Raw genomic sequence first — 25,176 nt, 5'->3', positions numbered from 1 at the left:
AGTCTCTGGCAGAAAGCACCAGGGGAGACTTGAGGTCGACCCCTGGGGTTTTGGAGTCGGGGATACAGAGGATCCGAGGCCCGCTACACTCCAACTGAAAAATAGATATTGGCAGCATATGAAGGGGTTGGATCTACTTCAAAAGTGGGATGGGGAGGAGAACGGAAAAACAACGGCAAAGCCTCGAGGGTTGGGATAAGGGCAGTTTACTGGGACAGCAAGGGAGGGGGAAAACAATCAACAACAGTACTGATAACAGATAGTAACAATGGGTGATAACAGAGAACGATTTACCGATCCGATGACCGACCGACCGGACGCTGGACCTGTCCCGGAGCCACGCCAACACGCCGAACCGCCCCTGCCCGACTAGCCCCCTTTTATGGTGAACATGACATCACATGGTATGGAATAGCCCCCGGCCAGCTTGGCTCACCTGTCCTGACTCCTTGTGAAATTAACTCTATCCTTGCCAGAACCAGGACAGACCCCTAACCCTAGTTAATGTGCTCTGTTCCCCTCCCATGCCCTACAACCACCTCTTTAGATCAACTTTTATACTGTTGATTCTCAGATCCAGCTCAAGGTCTCTTTTTGGCATAGGGAAAAATAAATGTTAATATCCCAAGGATGAGAATAATATAACTTCTTTTGCCTTCATTCTTGATGCCACAAAGTTCAGTTGTGCTGTAGCTGCATTGGGCATAAACTAAGAGAGATCAGTGACATTCTGTGTTGCAGGGAGTGGGGAGATGATTGGGGCAGGCTTTTGGGAAAGCTGTGAGATGGGCACGTTTTGCATATGGAAATCTTCCTTCTCCATTAAACCTCCAAGCCCTCAACCCATCTGATTTTACTCAACAGTAAGGGCCTGTCCCTTGGGACTTCATTTGCAGTGGCTGCAAAGAAGGTGCCATTGGCCCAGGCCCCATGCCAGAGCACAGACTACATGCCCCTTGCAAAAAAGGGCAGCTAGGACTTCAGAATGCTTTTGAGCCCAGAGTCAATTTTGTACAACAGACAGGAGTAAACATGATTCATGTAGATAATATCCCAGATATTCTAAACTGGACAGTTTCTTTGCAACCATGTCTAATAATTATTTCATAGATCATTACAAGGAAGAAGAGATATATGAAATCCTACGTGCATTCCTTTAAATGACCATACTGTGGGGTTTTTTTAAGGTATGGTCCTTCTGTAACCTTCCCCCCCCAAAATCTTATGAAGCTGATATAGTTCATACATGCTACAGCCACAATTGGTGATGCAATAGCATAGGTGACCTTTGAATGGTTAGGAAGTCTCTATAAATCATAAACAATAATCCCTGGCAAATTTCAGTCTCCATAATTGTCATGGTTTAACCCTGGCCAACAACTAAGCACCACACAGCTGCTCGCTCACTTCCCCCCGGTGGTATGGGGGAGAGAATCAGAAGGGTAAAACTGAGAAAACCCATGGGTTGAGATAAAGACAGTTTAATACGTAAAGCAAAAGCCATGCGCACAAGCAAAGACAGACAAGGAATTCATTCACTGCTTCCCATTGGCAGGCAGGTGTTCAGCCATCTCCAGGAAAGCAGGGCTCCATCATGCGCAATGGTTACTTGGGAAGATAAACGCCATCACTCCAAACATCCTCCCACTCCTTTTTCCCCCAGCTTTATATGCTGAGCATGATGTCATATGGTATGGAATCCCTTTGGTAAGTTGGCGTCAGCTGTCCCACCTGTGTCCCCTCCCAACTTCTAGTGCACCCCCAGCCTACTTGCTGGCGGGGCAGCATGAGAAACAGAAAAAGGCCTTGATGTTGTGTAAGCACTGTTCAGCAATAATTAAAATATCAGTGTGTTATCAACATCATTTTCATCACAAATCTAAAACATAGCACCATACAAGGTACTATGAAGAAATTTAACTCTATCCCAGCTAAAACTAGTACAGACACAACCAAATTCATGAAGCTAAACTCAATCCCTGTGTAAATTCACTTAGTGGGATAAACACTCATGGCATATGTAATTGCATTCATTTGGTCTCATGACTGGAAAACTTCAGGGGCAGACCTACATCTGCTGTTAATTGATAGATCTCTACTTGTGTTTTAAAAAAATGCTGCTAAATTTGTGTTCTATGCTAAAATGAATCCAATATACATTCTAAACCTAACGAATGCAGATATTACTGATAAAATTGCTTTTGAGAGAGATGCATATATCAACATTCTCTAAAACTAACTTACACATAATAGAAAAAAGGTCTGTTAATTTGGTTTCTTTTATCAGGGATGGAAAATGAAATGTATTGTACTTGCCATGCATACAACACCACAGTCTCCTCAGGATCACTACAAGTAGCATCAAGTATCACATCTGACTCAGCTAATCACAAATCTTAAAAGAGATAGCTCTGGCAGCTATCATTTCCCAGATCCAGATCTGGTATTTAGGTTATCTTAATAGCTATTGTTTAGCAGACAACAATTCAAAAGATATCACCTTTTACATTACCAGATATTTCTGAAATAAACTCAGAAGTCATGTAAAGAACAGGTGCAAAGATATAGTAAAGGAGCTCTCCTTTTACAGTAAGAAAACAGAGACATCATGGCTACCTTTAGCGCTTACATATTTATTGAACAAATCCTACTAAAATAGCTAAAATACATTGGGTACTTGCAGTGCATTATTAAAGACCACATTGTTACAAAAGCTTGCATTTTCAGCAGTATACAACTGCAACTATACATAAATGCTGCAAATGCTGAATATTATTTCTTGTTCTATCATCTACAGCATGGTAGATGTATCTAAACTATTGGAAAATAAAATATACAAGAAGAGGGATATAGAAAGTAGGGAAAGGAAAGAAATCTAGGAAGTGGTGTGCATGCATTGGTATTTAACAGTCAGAAGCTAAACCAGAACAAAGCTTGCCCTGTAAAAGGAAGAGATAAAAGACAAGAGTAATCTAAAAAATTAAGGTGGGCTTTCAGACTGTGTCTAGCACAACAACATTCCATGAATAGATGATACTATTTAGCTTTGTATTTTGTATTGTTAGTTCTCCGGGAGCAAGAACAAAAAAGTAAAATCCACATGTTGACAGTACTTTGGAAATGTACCCTTTCTCCCTATTATCCTCTATTTTATGGATTTGAAGACATTAAAACTTGTTCTTTCTTTCAAAAAGGCTTTATAAAAAGACAAAAAAATCTAAAAGAAATTTTGAAAGTGATGAAAAATTATTGCTTGTCTTTCTCCAAGTTAGGTGGGTAGGAACCAGAAAGGAAATTTTAAGTAAATTATAGTTTTGTGATTGCTCCCACTATAACTGCATGTTTGTGAGCGTACCTTGATAGGAAATCAGTTCCTTGCTTGTACACTTTAAGTAGTTACTCACCTACAGCACTGAATAAGAAAGCCACACTGAAGACACAAGTAAACAAATCAGTCCAGTCTAAAGAATAACATTCAGAAAAACAAAATACCAACACCTTCTCAGAACATGGAAATAAAAAAAAATACCATCAGAGCTACCTTGCCAAGGAGCATATTTAAAGTCCAAAATAGCACCATTCATCAGTGTCTCAAATCCCGTGGCAGCATCACAATCACTTACCACAAGGAAACCATGAGTTTCATGTTACTTCTATATATCAAAACAGTACATGGATAAAATATATATACAGACAATTGATGAAAATAAACTACTAGGATTGTTACATCTAAATGAAAACAACAAGGGGGGGACTCTCAGCCTCTGCAAGAAGCAGTTAGGGATGGTGGAAACAGAGAGGGCAAGCAGTTTGCCAGTTGCATGTGAGCTGTGGAGTTTGAGTAGCAGTATATGTTGCTGTGGTAGAACCAGGCCTGAAGGCCCACCTGTAATGTTTGTAAATATGGATTCACAGTGTGAAATTCTGAGAGCTTTCACTTGAGTCAGAATGTTAAAAACTATTTTTTATGATACACATTTATTCCACCATTATTCTCTAAAGCAAGGCTCAGAGTCCCATAATTTCTTCTTACACTTGATGATTTATACAGAAACAATTCCTGATATATGACACCATGACCTAATCAAACCCATAGAACCATATGTAATAGAAATGGAAGAGTTATGACTGAAAAGAGTAGAGGTAGTTGATTTTGGTGAAATCGTGTCCATAGCCATTTACTAGAGTCAGGAATACCACTTCAGCCTCGCTTTTCTTCTTGTGATTTACTTCCTTTGAGATAGGAAGATATCCCTGCAGAGAGGAAAAACAATATTAGCTACACTTCTACAAAATCTGTCTGATGGGATCCTCCTTCCTTTTTCACATCCTAAGGTTTTTATAGTCCTCTAACTGTAGTTTAGAAGTAAATACCTACTAAACATAGCTTTATCAGCTGTAAATATTAGTGGCACAGGGAGGAAAAGATTGTTTAAAAACTAGGCAAGCTTTGGAACATCTGAGGAAATGTCTTTACTTTGAGCTGAACAAGTGTGCCCTGGCAGCTGAAATACAAAAGACTTAAGACAAGCTCCCTCCACAGCTGAGCTGGGGAATTCGGCCATTTGTTGCAGCTGATAAAGACCCCAACAATCCTATCAAAGCTATAGGGGAAGAAGCTATGGAGTGACAACCCTTTTCACAGCTCACTATCAATTGTACATGCTACACTATTCCTCAAAATGTTTCTCTTGCTACCACGAAACCAAGCAATTTCTGTGCCCTTCACAAGAGCTGGGACAGCTCAGGCCTAAAACTGCACCTGCATGTTGCATGTGCATTTATTTTGGCATACAAATTTATCCATTTTGCACACATGAAGCACTAAACAGTCACAGTGACTCAATATCATGAATGCAAAACTCATGGCCACAAATCTACAGATGGCATTGAGCCCTTTAACAATTTAACTCAGTACTAATGTGAGTAGCCAAAAAAAAGTTAATGGTATTATCTACCAATGAATTACCTAATTGCTTTTTTTATATCCCAAGGTCCATTTTATGACTCCACTTGGCCTCCAACATGGAAAGTGTGTCTCAGCTATGAAAGATTGCCTCATTATTAAGAGAACCTTTCAGAGCTTAAACCTCCCACCTTTTAAACACCTTACATCTTAAGCAGCTAGCATACGCTAATAGGTGACTTTGCTTTAATACTTCATTGAAAAGAGCATTTATCCTCTTCCTATTGGCGCTCTAAAGGTACCGTAGTGTATTATCATGATCTCTGGACAAGTAAAGAAAGGGTGCCATGTTAGTTAGCTATCTGAGTTTTTCATTAACCATACTTATAATAATACTTTAATATTCTGCCCCACTGGCTGAAGTCTATGCTTATTTAACAAAGCACTTATATATATGTTTTGGTTTAAGCATCAGTAGGAGGACTAAAGGCTAAGTGTGTGATTAAAATACTTTGCTGGTGATATGTCACAATGGGATCTTAAAAAAATTGTTTAACTTGTAATATATTCTAAGTTGTTGAAAAAAATTTTAGTGACTGCACAAAGCACGTTCCCTCACAGAACTCCAGAAAATTCCATCCTTGTGATAATATTTTTTGCTTTTTTGTTGACTAAATTTGCTACTTGTGTATCATTAAAGGATATGAGAAAAAGCCTAGAAACTTACACATGCAAACAGGCACACCACACAGACCAAAGATCTAGTCAAATTTCCAAAAGCAGTGTTGGGCAGTTCATTTTCAGCTGTGAAAACAATCTCAGTCCTGAAATTCTGCCATACAATCATAAGATAAAAAGTCCCAGATGGCCCTTCTAGGTCTGTAAATAAGTTGTCTTTAATAAATATATCATTTTATACTTGGTTGCATCTTTTATATGAAATTAAGAGTTTTAAAAAAATCTATTATTTTATTCTTTCAGTAGTTCAATCTGGTTAGATTAACAAAGGGTACATAAAACTGTCGAAATGAAGGACTGAGCACTTTCTGAAGTCTTCTTCAGCAGTTTACCCTAATTAATTTTATAAGCTTGGTGAAAAAAAAAGAAATTCAGTTTCTGTTAAAGCTAGATTGTGTGCAATTAATATTCAAGTTGCTTTTGAAACTCAGTTATGAAAGAAAATTTAGAGCTAGTTCTAAAAACTGGTCCTCCTAAGCATATACCAAATATCTTTTGAAAAATTACATAAAACCTAGAACAAATGCATGGAATTTAAAAAGCAGGAATCCAATCACTTTAAAGAAAAATGTATAATATTTTTCTGACTAGTTCAGAAACCATTATCCCTTTTGATATACTTTTTCAAAGCTATGTACAATACTAAAAACATGGCTATTCATAAATCCGATATAATGCAGCATTGTTACTAACTATGCGGCACAGTTCACAGTTTTATAGGAATAAATGTTTCAGAAGCAACTGTGTATAATGATGAATGACAACTCAGGAAAAACTGCTAACTTAAAAAGCGTGAATAAAAATCAACTAGTTAACATGCAGCTGATTAGGAAATCCATTTAATATGTGTGACTATAGCACATTCATCTTAATCTAGCATTGCTATCAGCCTATTTAGCTGAACTTCTGAAATATTTTAAATGTCAAGAATGACAGTACTGTCATATATGTTAATTTAAAACTAAGCATGCTCACACGAGTCTGCAAATCTAATACACACAAATGTAGCCTAGCTACGAATTTTAGGACTTCGTTTATAAAGAAAAAGTGTGGAAATTATAGTGTTATCCAGATCAAATAGCAAAATTTTAACAGGGATCTGCAGTCTAGATAGTAAATGAAATTGAGTCAAAACAGTTTTCCATGTACTCTTTCCTTTGCTTACCTGCCAATTTTTTTTGCCAGATTTTGAGTCATTAATCAACAAGAAGATGAGAATAAAACACACATATTCTGTGGTTCTGAGTAACAGTTTTATTTTCCTATTCAAATTTTATATCCAATTTGGAGTTTATAAACCAGTTATGGTAACAGAACAAAACCTTATCAATCAATCTTGTCTGATATGCCACATCTTCTGCATTTATGTTAACAGGGTACTTCCTGTCAAACTCAAATGAAGACTGCCATCTTTGTATGCTTGCTACTCAAGCAGAAACAAAAAACCAAAAGAAAATATAGAACAAATCACCCCTTCTGTCCTCCTGCATTATCATTGACTTTTTCCTCTCTATTGCTACGTGAGAATTACTAAAATCAAGCATTCAAAATTCAGATGTCAAGCTATTTAAAATCATGACACAGGCTTAAGAAACATGAGCTTTTGAAAACTAGTATTTTTTCTTTTTGGTATGTAAGCCAGAAAGAGTCCATGTTTTCTGCAAGCCTGAAGGCTAAAAACATCATTTTAAAATGAAAGCTGAAATCCTCACTTAACTGTCAAGGCTTTAAGAAAAAACATATCATGAAACTCGTGATGAAATCATGAGAGCTGGCTACTCTCTTGAAGCAGTTATAAAATAAAATCTAATGAACTTTCACAGTGGAGTTTTTTTTAGAGAAAACTTTCATCTTAATAAACTGTTTGTTAGATAAAAGAAATTACATAAATTACCTTTGAAAATTCCCCATTCCCTGGGCTGGTTGGAAAGAGTTTCTGGCTAACCCAAATCATTAACCTTGGTTGATAAACCTGTAGTGACATAAATACATATAATTTACTAACAAAAAGATATCCATTAAATGCAATCAAATGGCGTTCATGTGACAGATCACATTACTAAAACTGAAAGTCTAATGTCAGTTGAGTTTGGCCCAGTGACCTAGAGCTGTGTTTTATGCTCAGTATACATATACCCATGACAACAAGATCTGTCCCTGGAGTATTTCAACTATATTGTGTATGGCAATCTGCATTCAATAGGCTTTTTTAAAGAGTACAGGATGCATCTTTTTGTAATATGGCTTTTAGGATCTCTTTAAGAAAATCTGTAATATGGCAGGATTTACACATATAAAAGGATGTCTGTTACTATTAAACTTATTTAGGATTTTGTGAGACCACATACATGCCCACTTTCTTCTGCCTCCAACTCCTGTTATATAACATCCCTGGTAAAGGACATTACTGTCTTATTGAGGGTCTGGAGGAAGAAAACCCAGGATGAACAACTCCCACAATACACTCCTGAATTACAGCTGTGCACAGCACCACTAGCAGCCATAATTCACTGGCAAGACTAATGAAGATTAACTTTGCTGAAGACTGCAGGAGACAAAGGGAACACACCTTTGATAATCCTTTCACAGTGAACTACGAACTGGAACTTACTACTTTCTGAGGTCATTGAACATAATTATAATCCTATGTTAGTACCTTATTTTTTTAGACATTAAAGGAATTCCAAAACATTATAAAGGACATGATAAAATAGCTGGCAGCAGGATTTAATGGTTATGGTACTGGCCTACAACTGTTCTGTGACAAAACGTACTATGCAACCACAGGAGAGATGATCTGGGCTGATACATTCTACCTGAGACACAAAGGAAAGAGCCCACTTTCCCTAGGTCTGCTCTGCAATCAAGAGACACTCACCCATCAGAAAAATGGGTAAGATCTGACTACAGTGGGAACCTACAGTGAATAAATGCCAATTATGATGAATCTGAGCTGCAGACCTCCTGTGCTTCAGTTTCTCAGCTTCAGGATGGGGACTGGAGCATTTCTGCATCTCAATCTCATTAAACACTGAAGTGCTCAGGTACAAGTTGCATATGACACTGAAGATTTTAAATTTATTTTCCTGCTGGGTCTTCCTACCGGGCCTTTGGTTTGTGAAATAAACTCTTTCTGCTCAGTGGCTGAATGTCAAACTGTTTCAAGCTGAACTACTTTAAAAGTTACACCCTTCAAACTTGTTTGTACTTTGGGACTCAGAATTTACCTATTTACCTTGTCACTTAAATTCCTAGTGAACTGGCTTTTATTCACCTGCTTGCCATTGTATCTACATTGAAACCAGAGAAATGTTTTCATTTTTGTAGAGCTGCATGTTGACAACTGCTAGTCACAACTGGACTAGATGCATCTTGGAGAAATTATTAGAGGATTATTTAAATAATCTTTCCAAATAAAATCCTGAACTACTGTAAAGTAGGAAACAGCGGACAGAAATTTAAAACACAAAGCCTAAAGTAGTGCCTATTCTGATAAACTCTCCTATGATTTTCCACAGTACAAAATGCAGCACTGTCTACTGATTAAAGCATCAAATTTTATTTTATATTTTAGCTTACTATATGATCTCTGTGTTGGTTTTGCGTGGCAAGGTTTTGGTAGCGGGGGGGCTACAGGGGTGGCTTCGGGGGGCTACAGGGGTGGCTTCTGTGAGAAGCTGCTAGAAGCTTCCCCTGTGTCTGACAGAGCCAATGCCAGCCGGCTCCTAGACGGACCCGCCACTGGCCAAGGCCAAGCCAATCAGCGCCTCTGTGATAACATATTTAAGAAAGAGAAAAACAGTTAGAGAGCGCTTTTGCAGCCAGAGAGAGGAGTGAGAAGATGTAAGAACATCTGCAGACACCAAGGTCAGTGAAGAAGGAGGGGGAGGAGGTGCTCCAGGCGCCGGAGCAAGATTCCCCTGCAGCCCGTGGTGAAGACCATGGTGAAGCAGGCTGTCCCCCTGCAGCCCATGGAGGAAGGATGAGGGGGTGTAGAGATTCCACCTGCAGCCCGTGGAGGACCCCACTCTGGAGCAGGTGGAGGCACCTGAAGGAGGCTGTGACCCCGTGGGAAGCCCGCGCTGGAGCAAGCTCCTGGCAGGACCTGTGGCCCCGTGGAGAGAGGAGCCCACGCCAGAGCAGGTTTGCTGGCAGGACTTGTGACCCCGTGGGGGACCCACGCTGGAGCAGTTTGCTCCCGAAGGTCTGCACCCCGTGGAGGAGACTCACGTTGGAGAAGGTCGTGAAGGACTCTCTCCCGTGAGAGGGACCCCACGCTGGAGCAGGGGAATGATGAGAGGAGTCCTCCCCCTGAGGATGAAGAAGTGGCAGAAACACCCTGTGATGAACTGACCGTAACCCCCACTCCCCGTCCCCCTGTGCCGCTGGGGGGCGCGGAGGTTGAAGCCGGGAGTGAAGTTGAGCCTGGGAAGATGGGAGGGGTGGGGGGGAGGTGTTTTAAGATTTGGTTTTATTTCTCATTCCTCTACTCTGTTTTGCTTAGTAATAAATAAGATGAATTCCCTCTCTAAGTTCGGTCTGTTTTGTTCGTGATGATAATTAGAGAATGATCTCTCCCTGTCCTTATCTCGACCCGTAAGTTTTTTTTTTCATTGTACCTTTTCTCCCCTGTCTAATGAAAGAGGGGAGTGATAGAGCAGCTCTGGTGGGCACCTGGCCCTCAGCCAGGGTCAACCCACCACAATCTCAGGCAAGTCAATTAAGCTCTCTGGGTATGGCTGACATAGGGATAACTACTACACGGCACAGGGTACTCTCTGAATTCATGAGTTAACATTCACATTGAATCTTTGAGACACTCAAAGATACCAAGTAACCCCTAAGCTCTCCTCTAATTTATAATCACTGATTACTGATTATACTGGTTTTGGCTGGGACAGAGTTAATTTTCTTCATAGTAGCTACCATGAGGCTATGTTTTGGATTTGTGCTAAAAACAGTGTTGATAATATAGAGATGTTTTCGTTATTGCTGAGCAGTGCTTACACAGAGTCAAGGCCTTTTCTGCCACGACACACTGCCCCACCAGTGAGTAGGCTGGGGGTACACAAGAAGCTGGGAGGGGACACAGACAGGACAGCTGACCCCAACTGACCAAAGGGATATTCCATACCATATGACATCATGCTCAGCCTATAAAGCTGGGGGAAGAAGGAAGTGGGGGACATTCGGAGTGATGGCGTTTGTCTTCCCAAGTAACCGTTACACGTGATGGAGCCCTGCTTTCCTGGAGATGGCTGAACACCTGCCTGCCAATGGGAAGCAGTGAATGAATTCCTTGTCTTGCTTTGCTTGTGCGCATGGCTTTTGCTTTACTTATTAAACTGTCTTTATCTCAACCCATGAGTTTTCTCACTTTCACTCTTCCAATTCTTTCCCCCATCCTGGGAGTTACACCTATTTGGATGAATCTAACCATAATCAAACAACTCCTCCACTGTCCTGATTTGATCAACCTCCTACAACAAGCACAAGAAACTGGACAAAAGACCCTTATCACAGTTCATCACGATGTGAATGAAATACACCAAGTGTTAAAAAGAGTCAAAAAAGATGGAGAACACCACTGGTGGGAAGCCCTGTTTGGATGGTCTCTGACAGCAACTGGGACACTGAACCTGATGTTGCAGCCCATCGTGATTTTGCTAACTGTTGTTATACTATGCTTGTTACTAATTATTGTTTTATACATCAGAATGTGGAAGATGGCTACAAAAATTACACTACTGCAAAAATTTCCCCACGTATATGCCCCCCACACGTAAATAATATCACTTAACCCAGCACTTGGCCTTGATAAACCTCATACAGTTGGCCTCGGCCCATCGATCCAGCCTGTCCAGATCCCTCTGCGGAGCCTTCCTACCCTCAAGCAGATCGACGCTCCCACCCAATTTGGTGTCATCTGCAAACTTGCTGAGGGCACACTCAATCCCCTCGTCCAGATCACTGATAAAGATATTAAGCAAGACTGGCCCCAAGACTGAGCCCTGGGGAACACCGCTTGTGACCGGCCGCCAACTGGATTTAACTCCGTTCACCACTACTCTCTGGGCTCAGCCATCCAGCCAGTTTTTTACCCAGCGAAGAGTGCACCTGTCTAAGCCATGAGCCACCAGCTTCTCTAGGAGAATGCTGTGGGAGACTGTGTCAAAGGCTTTACTGAAGTCCAGGTAGATAACATCCACAGCCTTTCCCTCATCCACTAGGCAGGTCACCTGGTCATAGAAGGAGATCAGGTTGGTCAAGAAGGACCTGCCTTTCATGAACCCGTGCTGGCTGGGCCTGATCCCCTGGTTGTCCTGCACATGCCTGGTGAGCACACTCGAGATGAACAGCTCCATAATCTTCCCCAGTACTGAGGTCAGGCTGACAGGCCTGTAGTTTCCCGAATCCTCTTTTGGGCCCTTCTTGTAGATGGGCATCACATTGGCAAGCCTCCAGTCGTCTGGGACCTCCCCTGTTAACCAGGACTGCTGATAAATGGTGGAGAGTGGCTTGGCAAGCTCCTCTGCCAGCTCCCTCAGTACTCTCAAGTGGATCCCATCTGGCCCCATGGACTTGTGAGTGTCTAGGTGGCATAGCAGGTCCTTAACTGCTTCCTCCTGGATTATGGGAGGTTTATTCTGCTCTCTGTCCCTGTCTTCCAGCTCAGGGGGCTGAATGCCCTGGGGGCAGCTGGTCTGTCTATTAAAGACTGAGGCAAAGAAGGCATTAAGTACCTCAGCCTTTTCCCCATCCTTGGTGGCCGTGTTCCCCTCCGCATCCAATAAAGGGTGGAGATTCTGCTTGGCTCTCTTTTTGTTGTTAACATATTTGTAAAAACATTTCTTTTTATCCCTTACAACAGTGGCCAGACTGAGTTCTAGCTGGGCTTTTGCCTTTATAATTTTATCTCTGCATGACCTAGCGAGATCCCTGTACTCTTTGTGATTTGCCTGAGCAACTCTTCTTGAGTTGCCTTGAGTTTTGAGACACATACCTGAGCAGCAGACCAGAGCATCAAAGCACCCCCTTAATGTGTCTGGTTCTTGCTTGCTTGGTAGCAAGAATGGCCTGCTACATCTGTGCTTGAACTGTGACATTCTTGTTCCCTCATTACTTGGGAACAATAGTGATGAGCGATTGCCTCCTGACAACCAGGTACACCTGTGCCTGAGCCATGGCCCAAAAGGGGGAGATGCCAGAATAGTTCTGAGTCTATGCAACTGGTGGAAAGTACCAGAATATTTCACCATCCGAGCTGGACCGGAGTGGAAAAGTACCTGACCAAAGTCAATTATCTCAGATTCTCTAGATAGCGATTCTAAGTGATACCCTTTGGAGCTCTCATGGATCGCAGTGGGCTGTGACCAGTATCCCCCCTGAACTGAGACACCTCTCAGGCACAAACTTCGTGAGAATCATCTGTCAGGGCGAAGCCAGCCTTCTCAAGTCTCAACTATCACCTGTTGAGGAATGCCGATGCACTGTATTTACTCTAAACTCAAAAAGGGAAATTTTAACTATAAGCTAGCTTCCTTCATCCACCTCTCTACTTATATATGTGTTTAAATACATACATTTGCCTTTATGAGTGTGGGTGGCATATATCACTGGGCTCAAATATTTCTGTTTGTTTGTACCTGTTTGGTTTATGGTTTTATATATATATATATATATACACACACTTTGATTTAAGATACCTTATAGTAAGTTAGTGTGAATCTTGTAACCTTTGAATCTGTAATTAAGTCACTGTTTTGATCATAATATATTTTCCTGAATTACTTGTAATTCCAAGTCCTTAACTGGGCAGACAAAGGACTGTAATTACCTGCCTTTTGTACAACACTGAAAGGCTGGGTAATCATAGCTTGGATTTTGGCTAAATGAAGGAAGATTCTGGAATAGAAAAAACATGCCAGCATAGAAAAGTCCACTCAGAACTTACTACAGTCCACAAGGAAAAATTTAAAAAAGACATGTCTTGCCATGCTACATCCTCTTTAAAATGCAGAAACTACTTAAATGTTCAGATATGCTGTTTACTAGGGTGTTATAAAGACCCAGTAAGAACTTTTAGTCAATTACAGCAGCTCAAAACAACTGATATTAATGTTTCATGATGAGCCATAGGGAGCAAAAAATTGCAAAGCAATGTTCCATTACAGAGTAGGATGTAAGGCTTAAAGTATTCCAGCTGTTAGCATGAAGCAAACACTTCTAGATAAATGCTTTCATTGATACACACCACATTTTCATTTCTTAGTATTTCCTGCATGATTACTATGAGAGTACAGGCTTGGATAATAACAATTAACAAAAATAACAATATTGTAAAATAACAAAATAACAGAAATAATCAGGATTCAAAAAAGAATTGGATAGATGGACTGAAAACTAAAGTACCTGCAAGTCTAGATAATGTATAAGAGCAGTATGCTGACTCAATCTGATAGCCTCAGTGTTTCATAATCATTAGTAAAAAAACAAGTTAGTAAACTTCATCCATAAGCTATTGGAGTGGATCACTCCTAAACATCTGACCAACAACATTATATGCCTTGGAAGCATTATTTTCTGGCAGAACATGTGATACACAAAAACATTCACTCCCATTTTAATAAGTCAGGGGAAAAGAAACCCACTAATCTGTTAAGTGCTGCGTGAGACTGATCTGTAACAACAAAGCAGTTCTGTCTGAGAAATTGAGGCCAACTTCAAATAGGGAAGATGGTTTTAACATTTTTAGCCTCTGTTTTCTTAAAAGTCTAAAAAAAAATCAAAATTAAGAATAAAAATCAGAAAAAGCAAAGGTAGAGGAAAATAAATGCCCAGTTGATTTACCAGCTATTACAGCATCAGGACTGCAAAACTACTTACTGCTACTTTGTTCAAAATCAGAAGTATTTATGGGAGTAGGGTCTTCTTTTCTCTGTTCAACAAACTGAGAATTCTCTTTTTGCTATTGCAAGGGCTCTGTTTAACCAGCATTTCAAAACCCTAACACCTGTTGTAGCCTACAATTTCCTCAAGGGGGGGCAGCAGAGGAGGAGGTGCTGATCTCCTCTCTCTGGTGACCAATGATAGGACATGAGGAAATGGAATGAAGATGCGTCAAGGGAAGTTCAGATTGGACATTAGGAAAAGGTTCTTCACTGAGAGGGTGGTTGGTCACTGGAACAGGCTCCCCAGGGAAGTGGTCACAGCACCAAGCCTATCAGAGTTCAAGGAACGTCTGGACGACGCTCTTAGTCATATGGTTTAGTTTTAGGTAGTCCTGCGAGGAGCAGGGAGTTGGACTCAATGATCCTTATGGGTCCCTTCCAACTTGAGATACTCTGTGATTCTATGATTCTATTCTTCTATTTTAAGCTACTGGTCCTCTTATAATGCTTCTTCCTCTTTATGAGCAATAGAAAGGGATGTTGCCATCTTGAAAGGCTGATTTAGAAACAGGCTCAGTGAGGAGGCTTTCCCTATTAAACTAACAGAAACCACAAGTTTCCCAAGTTAAAATGCAAACTTAACCATTTAAAACCAATGTGAACAACTGGTTTAGCAGGTGTGAGGTCTCACCACTTTGCCAACTTGATCGCTTTTTTTGTGTGATTCTGCATCACAAGTCTGAGCCTCTACTTGAGGTACAGCAAGTTATCTCAAAATAACCTGTCTTCAAATTTTAAATATACTGTCAGTGTATCTCTAGCAATCCTACTTTCCAGATTAGTGCCACGAAAATTAAAAAATTAGTGGAGAAAATAATTTAGCACTTAGTTTCTTCCACACAGCAGATAGATGTAGATAAATGGTTTGAGAGAATTGATGAACAATAATACAATTGTTCTCTTCCTTTCTGGGATTGTTCCAAGTAGCCTACCTTTTTGTCTAGACTATACCTTTCATTATAGTAAGAATTAATGCATGGCAGTATATTGGCAGGACATGGCAGGACAATTGCACAACTGAACTTCCACAGAATCAAAGAATCACAAAGAATGGTTGAGGTTGGAAGGGACCTCTGGAGGTCATCTGGTCCACACACCCCCTGCTCAAGCAGGGCCTCCTAGAGCCAGTTGCCCAGGACCGTGTCTAGACAGTTTTTTAATATCTCCAAGGAGGGAGATTCTACACCTTCCCTGGGCAACCTGTTCCAGTGTTCAGTCACCCTTACAGTAAAAAAGGGTTTTCTGATGCTAAGATGGAATTTCCTGTGTTTCAGTTTGTGCCCATTGCCTCTGGTCCTGTCATCAGACACCACTGAAAGGAGCCTGGCTCCATCTTCTTTGTACCCTCCCTTCAGGTATTTATATACATTGATGAGATGCCCCCTGAGCCTTCTCTTCTCTAGGCTAAACAGTCCCAGCTCTCTCATCCTTTCCTCATAGGAGAGATGCTCCAGTCCCTTAATCATGTTTGTGGCCCTTCACTGGACTCTCCCCAGTATGTCCATGTCTCTCTTGTACTGGGGAGCAGTACTGGACACAGTACTCCAGGTGTGGCCTCACCAGTGCTGAATAAATGGGAAGGATCACCTCTCTCGACCTGCTGGCAATACTTTGTCTAATGCAGTCAACTGTCTAATGCAAACAACTATGAACTACTTTATTCCACCAATACATTTCAGTGCATGGACTCTGAAATTATAAAACATTACAAAAATCAAAATACATTAAGCCAAACTCAAAAACCAGTGCAACACAACACCTTTTTGTCTTAATTTTGTTTGCCTGTATACTACAATGGCAGCTTTTCTTATTTTACTTAAGATATTAACATACACACACAGAAAAACAATTATAACAGGCCTGAGTATGAAAACAACATTTAAGTTTTCAGTCAATTACTTGTGAGTTCATCATTCACTCTTCAAGCACAATCAGGTAATGAAATGTTCAATTAGTATCTATTTGTATTTACACTTAATGGTATCTGCAGCAGCAGATGCAGAACCAAGTCTCTTGTTACAAAGTTAGGTGAACACAGAGTATGGCAGCAAAATTCAGGACTAAAGGCTGCATGCTCAAGTTTTTAAGTAGTTTCATACTCAAGACTGACAAATTACTGGGTGCAACAGAGGAGGAAGAAAAAGCACTGTCAGAGTCACCATAGGCTGACCAAAAGTCTGTTTAGCTCAGTATCCTCACTCCATTAAGTTTTGTTCCTAAGGGAAAGACCAGCAAGAATCATAGGAACATAGAATGGTTTGGGTTGGAAGGGACCTTAAAGATCATCTAGTTCCAACCCCCCTGCCATGGGCAGGGACACCCTCCACTAGACCACATTGCCCAAAGCCTCAAAGAACAGCGGCCAGTAGTGGAATCCCAAAGAAAGAGTAAGAACAGAGGAAACTCAGACTAACGCTTCTGTATGCTCTCCCAGTTCCCTACTTCCAATCTTGGGGTATACAAAACATATACACCAAGCTAAATCCCAAAGTATGTTTCATTCTTTTTCTGTTTTATTTTCTTTAAATTTTCAAAATTAATAGCTTGATTATTGTAACTTACAGAAGAATTAATACACTGTTTTTGATTAAATCTTTTGTGTTTTTTTTTAATTTTGTTTAAATTTCTCGCACATACCAAAGATGACTAGAAATCCACACTGATGTTGTTCTCCAAGTGGCAGAAAGTACACTGCCTCTGATGACTACTTTCCTGCAGAGCCCAGCAGTTAGTCTTACCCCTCATGGGATACCAACCTCTTGCCCAATCAGCATATTTCAGGCGAGTATTAAAGGCCCCAGTGGTACTCTTGGAAATGAGAGACAGAACCACACCCCCCAGTACTTACCACATTAAAAGAGATGCAACGGCCACAGCTGATCATATTGTAACAGGTGTTTGAAAGCATTATGGCACATTTAGCTGCACAGTCACCATATTACCATCATTTAATGCATACTGCTTTACTGTTACTTGAAATATAAAAGCACAATCTAAATGATATCATACATATTATGTATGTTGTAAATAATAAAATACTTATGGATTCTGGAATTTATCTAATTGGGTGACATAAAGGAAAATAACTTTGCCTAGCAAGTATTATTGTGTTTCTGTTCTTGTTGCTTTATTTAATTACTTAGCTGAGAAATTAAGAGTAAGAAAATTTACCAATATTTCCAGATGATTTTTTTCTGCCAGCAGCAACAGAGTTATTTACTTGTACCCTTTAATGTTGGAAGATTTGTCACAGATATATTCTTGTAAAAAAAATAAATTTGTTCCTCTCTAACTTAATCTTTTTGAGTAGCTGTATGATGGCAATGTGTGCTTTCTAAACATCAACATTTTCAGAATTTAAGAATTCTTTCTGATAATGTGCATATTAATCCAAGGCTTATACTACCTTCCATGAGAATATAAAAATATCTTTGAACTCTTTTTTAAACATATATCCCACAAAGGTGTGCTATGCAAGTAGACAAACAAGAAGGTTACAGTTAACAAAATTTATCCAGAAACATTTCTTCTTGCAGGATGAAAAAAAAAGTTACATATTTTGAAGGTGTTTTTTTAATGCAGTATTTACAGAAGGAAACATCAGCAACCCACACAGGAACATCTACGTAGGGATTCATTCAGTAGTGCTACAGTGAATTTGCCAGATCAGAAGCCTAAATTGAATTTCATGTAATATTCAAACAATGATTCATAGTATCATTCCACATTAAACATTTGAAAAGAACATTTTTGCACCTTTACAGATTGCACCCTCAACCAGTATGGTTTAATAAAGCATCAGAGTGAAAAAATCTTTGAACTAAAAGGAAAATACAAACATTTAAAAATATTTTATTAAAATATTCTGTCCCAGTCAATGATACTAACTGAATTATTTTTATGAGGTTGTTCTAGGACTGTTAGGTGTAGTCTCTCTTTCTTTAGGCATACACACAATGCTCAGAGCTCAGGTGTGGGGCAGCAGTATTATGATGCAAAAAATTTGTTTACTGGTGAAAGCTTTTGCTCCCAAAACTTGAAAAGCAGTGTCATGACTGTGTATTATTACAAGTTGTACATGAATTCTTATTTCTGATTTTTCAAGATTTCAGTCTTTGTGAAAAAGGTTCAATAAAGATTTGTCCTGGAAAAAGACAAAGTATTACTTAAATCTCCAATTCCATGTGTCAACACTGTCCTGTTCAGATACAGTATGCTGGTGCACAATTATAAAATGTTAGCATCTGGAGTGTGCATGTTTTTGACTGTGTAGACTCTCACATACATAGCTACTTTGTTTTTAAATGTGCTTATGAATTCTACCACAGAAATACCCACAGTATCTGCTTTGGACAATGATTTTTTTTAAAACTCTACTTCAAATTGTTCTAACCATAGTCAAGTAAAGGTGCTTTTTCTACACAAATGAACAGTTGAATTAGCAAAAATATTCCAAAAAGTAAGCTTTTATTTCTGCTTATTTATTTTGTAAGTTGGGAAGGCTTTAATTCTCCCTAAGTTTTCAATAATCAAGTATTGTAGGACAAATTGTATCAAATGTATTCTTCATGTACAATACATAAGCATATTAAAAAAAGCACAATATACACATTCAGATGGCCAAAATTGCTTAACTGTCATACCTCTCAGTAACTTCTCTTGACCAAATTCTGCCCATTGCTACATATAAACAGAACAGGATCTGATATATTCCTAAAGCTCCTATGCAGTTCTGAACTACCATTAAGGAGAATTAAATTCCAGTTCCAGACTCTAGAATATTTTTTTCTTTATTTTCCGGTAGGTCAAAATTAAATCATAAGGGATGTATCTGTTTATTGATACATGCTTTTATTAGTTAGTGATAAACCTGCCATTTAAATTCCTTAGCACCTACACCGCAAACTCTCAGTATTAAACTTGATGTCCAGAAATGAACTGCAATGGGAACAGGGGGAAAAGGACACACTGGAGTGCTTTAAAAGAAAACAAACATATCACTTTGTTTTTAAAGAAAAAAATCAAGCAGGCTTTTTATACAGTTCAAAGTGTTGACCATAAAAAGTTTTTCCTGGTTTTGCTAAAAGTCTTCTTGGAAGTCACAGAAAACTGGACAGAAAACTGACTGGAGGTCACAGAAAACCTTTTACATTATGACATAGAGCACTTTCCAGGAAGATGGTATACTGAAAATCTAACATTTTAAATAAAAAGTTAAAAAAAATCATCTCAGGACTTGATAGATTACAAAGAAATATAAAAGGTTCCTTCTTTCTTCAGGGGTCACTTTGTAAGCAAATAAATTTTATACAGCTAAGGACAGATCCTTAAATGTCAGATGTTCTTGTGTAAGATGACTCAAAATATCCATGAGTTAAAATTGTCAGAAAAAAGTACACTTTTTTGCCTTTTTATTTATCTTTAAATTATTGATTATGTTAATATTATATAGCTTTAAGAAAGATTTATTAACTGGGTATGATCAAATCATAATTCTAAGTCTAGGAAAAAGAGAAGCAGCATTGAAAATTAACCTTCTATGGTACTCATTTTTACTTGTAAGGAGTTTAAGAAATACTTTATGGAAGGAATAAAAACATTAAGAAACTGAAACATTAAAATAGTGGAGTTAAACCAAGTATTAATTTGTTCTCACTCAACAAGTTTATTCTAGCCATTTTTAATTTTGCTGTAACTAAATAATTAACGTACCTTCAGTTTAACAAAGGAAATAGTTTGATTAGTTTGATTTTTTCCCCTTTATAAAGTTTAGTTCAGCCTGGTGATATATAACAGCTAAATTCTCAATGACCAGTGAAAGCAGAATACAGCCTTTGCATATGTTGTTATATTTTTAAAAAGTAAAAACATTGACAATTATGTATTTCAGTGTAGAAAGTATTGATTACTTAAATATGCAAAGAAGAATTTTTCCTGCAAATTAGAATGGCTAAGGAGACACTTGGAATACATACAAGAACTATGCCAAAGACAAGTGTGTCCACTACTGCAAAGAAAGCATGTCAGTGGTCAGACTTCATTATATTTAGTATTATTGTGCCAAAAATGGTGGTAGGGGAAGAGAGCCTGCCAAGTCTCATATTTTAAGCAACCTTGTAAACTGGGACAAAATCTAGTCTTTCTTAGATTGAAATTCTGATCAAGACTCACATTTGGATAGTTTTCAGTTATTTTTTATGTTCTGGCCTGGAGGCTGGCTTTATAAAAGCAAGGTTCCTGTAGCAGTCAGTGAAATCAGTTTTGTAAAGCCAGCCTCCAGGCCAGAACATAAAATATAACTTAAAGCTATCCAAATGCAGAAAATCAAATGTAATTACCTATTTATTTAGTTTTCCTATTGTTAGTTCTGCAGTGTAACATAAATTAAAATTTCATTTGGCTGTTTTCAAAAAGTTTTCTATTTGTTGTGAAAATCCCTAATTCCACTTTTTTTTGTGATTGTTGATCAGATTTTCAAGAACCATCTGCTGGTAAAAATCAATGTCTATTTTATGCCTAACAAAACCTGAAATAATATTTAATTCCATAGATTGTCATATATTGCACATAACATCCTGCATACCATCTCAAAATGTGGGCTCATTGTCACTTTGGTGTTGGTAGGAAAAGTTTTCTTATCCAATATTCCACAGTTGTGTGAACAGAATATATTTTAACATGATTTCTATTCACAGTGACTAGAAAATCAGAATCAGAAAATTTAAGTGAATCGTTTCCCTTTTAATTCCCCACCCCCAACTATTCATTTATTTATGGATGAGCAAAGCATTTTGGTAAAAGTAGATTCCAAATTAGACTAAAACTCCAGAATTTGAAAGTTTATTTTTGCAGATAGGACTGCTGTAAAACAAGGAGCCAAACAGAAAAAACCTATATAATAGATTATATATTTATTTTAAACATACCTTGCTTCACCCCCCTCCCCAAAGTCAAAACAACTCTGAAGACTGAGACAATTATAATAATTTATGCAATTAATTTAACTCCACCTTTATAAGACTATGTCCTTGAGATTCTCACACCTTGGAAAATATTTTGTGCTAATGCAAATCCTATGCAATGCTACTTCAGACAAACTGTTGCCCCGTGGAAATTAGCAGGTTTTTGACTATGAAAGTAGTATGATGCAGCACCCAAAATATATCACATTTATGTCAATATATGTATTCAGACATATTTCAGTAATAGTTGCATCTTCAATCAAGAATATTATATGACTACAGAGCATCTAATCTACCCAATTCTGCTTACCTTACATACCCTTTTCGTAAAAAATTTTCTTTGTTCTGCTGAGACATATAACCATTCTCAGAAAATACCATATATAATGTTTAGATGTATAACATGTTTCATCATTAAAATTAGGTATTCATCAGCAGTAGTAGCTTACAGTATAAAAAATGAGCCAGCAAACCAGTAAAAATATACACATAACTAGTAGTGAAGGAAATTAATAACTGCTGCAATACTGTTCAATAAATACATTTCAACCAAGTGTTTATAAGTTCAGTTAGGCTGAGGACTATCCTTTTTTTCTGGAACAGATTCCTACACAAAGAAAGGCTAGGCTTCTGGAAAATTTATTAAATAATAAGAAAAATTAGTTGGCATCTTATTTACTTCCCTGACAGAATAACATTAAATCTGTTTCATTTACTAAATGACTTATTTCTTTTTTTTTTTTTGGGGGGGTGGGAGGGGGGAAGGTGGAGGTAAAATTATTGGATATTGCTTTGTCTGTATGTATTCCTACATGTGTTATGTGTATTTTTCATACTTTGCTAAACACTTCATTTTTTAAATAAGCTAATTAAATAAACCTTACTGCACAAAGGATTTCAGTTTTTTATTCAAAAAACTCATGAAAATCAAAGATCCAACATACAGAGTACATCAATCATTGTATGGCAAATCCCCATAATCTCAAAAAGTAGGTCTTATGTGGGTCATATTTATAAATGGGTGTTGGGAATGGGGAAAGGAGGTTTGTATTTATATAAAAAATTACTGATTCTTTGCTAAAGCAACTTTTACCATTTTTAGATTCTGTTGTCTTTGGATTGCAGTTTCTTTCAAGTAGCACAAGGAGAACAATCTGAAAATAATTAAAAAAAAAAAGAAAAAAACATGTAATTCCAAGTATCACAACATTTTAAAGGCTTTTTGCTAGTAGAATAGTGAATGAGCCAAGTATAAGCTTCAGTGATTAAGATTAAATTCATGCAAATTATTCTAACCAGATCTTCTATCATGCTTATCTGCACTTCAGTGGTTTGTAGGCTTAAATATAGGACAAAGGAATCCCTGGTACCTGGATTTGCAAACCCCTATGCTCTTCTTAGCAGTTTGTACCTCACTGAAGAGCACTATACCTAACATTAACACACTTAAAAATCACCCAAGTGAACAAAAATCTATCATCCTATGCTTACTGTAAAGGTGGTCCATTGTTCCCAGGCATACTACAAAATGTTGGGGGTTTTGCAATCAAGAAACAAGTATAATAACATCAGGATTTCACAATGCAATGGCCCAGAGAGTAGGCCTTTTTGGAAATGACACAGCATTACATAACCTACAGTTTTCTCTCCTTTTATTCCACACATACACGCTCCTACTTTAAATAGGAAAAAAAAAAGAATAGGTGCTATCTTATTTAAATGGCACCTTAAATTACTACTCTCTCAATTGACTGTATTTGTAGCATAACTCCTTTATCAGTTTTCATAGAGTGACAAAAATTAAAGTTCTTTTCTATTGATTATATATTTCTTACCTATAGTGTGTAAGTATGAAATGTAATTAGGTATGAGTCATATATTTACATACAAACACATACATACAGATTGGATATAAAATTACAAACGTATCTATAGGTGTACACAGAAATGTTTGGAAGAAAGCACATCACTAAACATACACCAAAATGCATTTCTTTTGTGTGTGGGGGGTTGGGGTGGTTTTTGGTTGGGTTTTTTTTTTTTTTTTTTCAAAAGAACCATCCAAAATTTAACTGCTGCATATGCAAAAATGCAGAAGGCTGTTGAAAGAATGACTGCTTTCTAAAAATAAGCCCCAGCAGCCTGAGAGGAATCCAGTGACAGGGCAGAGAAGAGCAAGATTTCTTTTACAAGGGGGAAGAGATGGAAAACCAATCTGAGAGCCTTTCATGCATGCTAAAAAAGCAAAGTGCATTATGTTAAAAAATGCATTTTGGTGGTTTTGAAGTGCAAGAGCAGGGGAAAAAAAATCCTAACAGATTGAGAAAACCACGTCTTCCCTTGAATACGTGCAGAAAAATCCCCAGCCTAGAAATCCAGCCTTAAAGGATAAAGACAAACAGTTAAATATAGTGCACGTTTCTCATCTTCTTTAGAAAGCCTATTTGAAAATGTGCACTGAAAGGGGGGTGGGGGGGAGTCAAGCTGCAGCAAAGTCCAGCTAAGGGTGAAAGGAAAGGAAAAGAAACAAAGAAAGAGAGAATTAATTTTAAAAAAAACAACCCAACCCCAAACAATAAAACCCTAAACACAACTGCAGATTGGAATTGCATATACTTACAGACAAAAGCCTCGGCTCCCTGCTCACTTTCTGTCCTTTCTACATGATCTGAAACACAAATGTGGATTAAAAAAAAAAGGGCAGCATGTTACAGAATGGAATTTATAGTTGGGGGAGTGGAGAGAGGGCAGGGGGTGTGGGAAGAATGACTGCACCTCTTCCAAAGTACAGCCTTCAAGAAAAAAAATAATAAAGGGGTGGAGGTGACTGAGGGAAAGTCTCTCTTCCTCTTTCTCAGGATGAGTTTTAGCTGCTAGTACTGATTATATTAAACAATGAGCTAATTCTGATGGTAGCTGGCTAGCTGTCAGCTCACTCCCCTCTCCTCCCATCCCCTCTTTACACATATACTCTCCCTACTTGTCCGCCCGCCTACTTCTCCCCGCCCGCTGCTGCTGAGCTAGACTGCTTAGTCTGCAATAATCCGCAGCCCCACGTTCCCCAGCTGTCTGGAAGCCAGGGCAGCGCCCGACCCGCCGCGGGCCGCCGCAAGCGGAAGCGGGACCGGGCGGCGTTAGCGCCCCCCGAGGCACAGAGCTGCTACCGCCCGCGACGCTGGGGGGCGGAAGGGAAATTGTTGGCATGCCCGTCTTGTTGCTGTGCCGGCCCTTAGTGCCTCCCCCCGCGCGGGCGGGGCCTGGTGCTCCCCTCACGGCAGGGACTTGGGCGGCGGCCAGGTGCAGAGCGGGGTCAGGGTGTCGCACAGCTGCGGAGCAGTGAGTGGCGGGGGGAGGTAACAGCCATATACTATAATAATAACCCTGTGGCAGCAAAGGGCATTTGAGAAAGGGGATAGAGGTAGCTGCTTGCCACCTCACCTCACCTCACCTCACCTCACCTCACCTCACCTCACCTCACCTCACCTCACCTCACCTCACCTCACCTCACCTCACCTCACCTCACCTGAGAGGAGAGAAAATGGTGGGTGGGAAGGATGGGATGCCGTGCCATGGCACAGACACGTGGAGGCTGTGGCAGGGACTGGCCTCCAAGTCCCCT

The 25,176-nt window shown here is 39.1% G+C and overlaps 1 protein-coding gene across 5 annotated transcripts; it reads right to left on the bottom strand.

The window, feature by feature from the left end:
• Positions 1-2,630: 2,630 nt before the first annotated feature.
• On the bottom strand, positions 2,631-24,502 carry LOC142599209 (neuronal regeneration-related protein-like). Of its 5 annotated transcripts, XM_075739139.1 has the most exons (6): positions 24,333-24,502; positions 24,178-24,225; positions 22,651-22,711; positions 17,444-17,517; positions 7,539-7,616; positions 2,631-4,254 (listed from the first exon to the last, which is right to left on the bottom strand). In XM_075739139.1, the coding sequence occupies exons 4-6, from the start codon at positions 17,501-17,503 to the stop codon at positions 4,123-4,125; spliced, it is 270 nt and encodes an 89-aa protein (XP_075595254.1). In that variant the 5' UTR covers positions 17,504-17,517; positions 22,651-22,711; positions 24,178-24,225; positions 24,333-24,502; the 3' UTR covers positions 2,631-4,122. The 5 variants fall into 5 exon arrangements, with proteins under 5 accessions (XP_075595254.1, XP_075595253.1, XP_075595257.1 ...); XM_075739138.1 differs by having other exon boundaries at positions 24,178-24,502; XM_075739142.1 differs by lacking the exon at positions 17,444-17,517 and having other exon boundaries at positions 24,178-24,502.
• Between the last annotated feature and the right edge of the window lie 674 nt (positions 24,503-25,176).

The sequence above is a fragment of the Balearica regulorum genome, chromosome W, assembly GCF_011004875.1.
Source record: "Balearica regulorum gibbericeps isolate bBalReg1 chromosome W, bBalReg1.pri, whole genome shotgun sequence".
Classification (NCBI taxonomy): domain Eukaryota; kingdom Metazoa; phylum Chordata; class Aves; order Gruiformes; family Gruidae; genus Balearica; species Balearica regulorum.
Note: the sequence above shows the minus strand (reverse complement) of the source record. Positions and strands in the feature narration are given on the sequence as shown.

Bases quoted from the DNA above. Each gene is read 5' to 3' on its own strand.
- LOC142599209 (XM_075739138.1), bottom strand. From the start codon at position 17,503: ATGCTTTCAAACACCTGTTACAATATGATCAGCTGTGGCCGTTGCATC. The intron at 7,617-17,443 runs GTAAGTACTGGG...ATGTCACTACAG, and splicing joins GTTGCATCTCTTTTAATGTG to GTTTATCAACCAAGGTTAAT. The intron at 4,255-7,538 runs GTAATTTATGTA...TCCTCTCTGCAG, and splicing joins GGAATGGGGAATTTTCAAAG to GGATATCTTCCTATCTCAAA.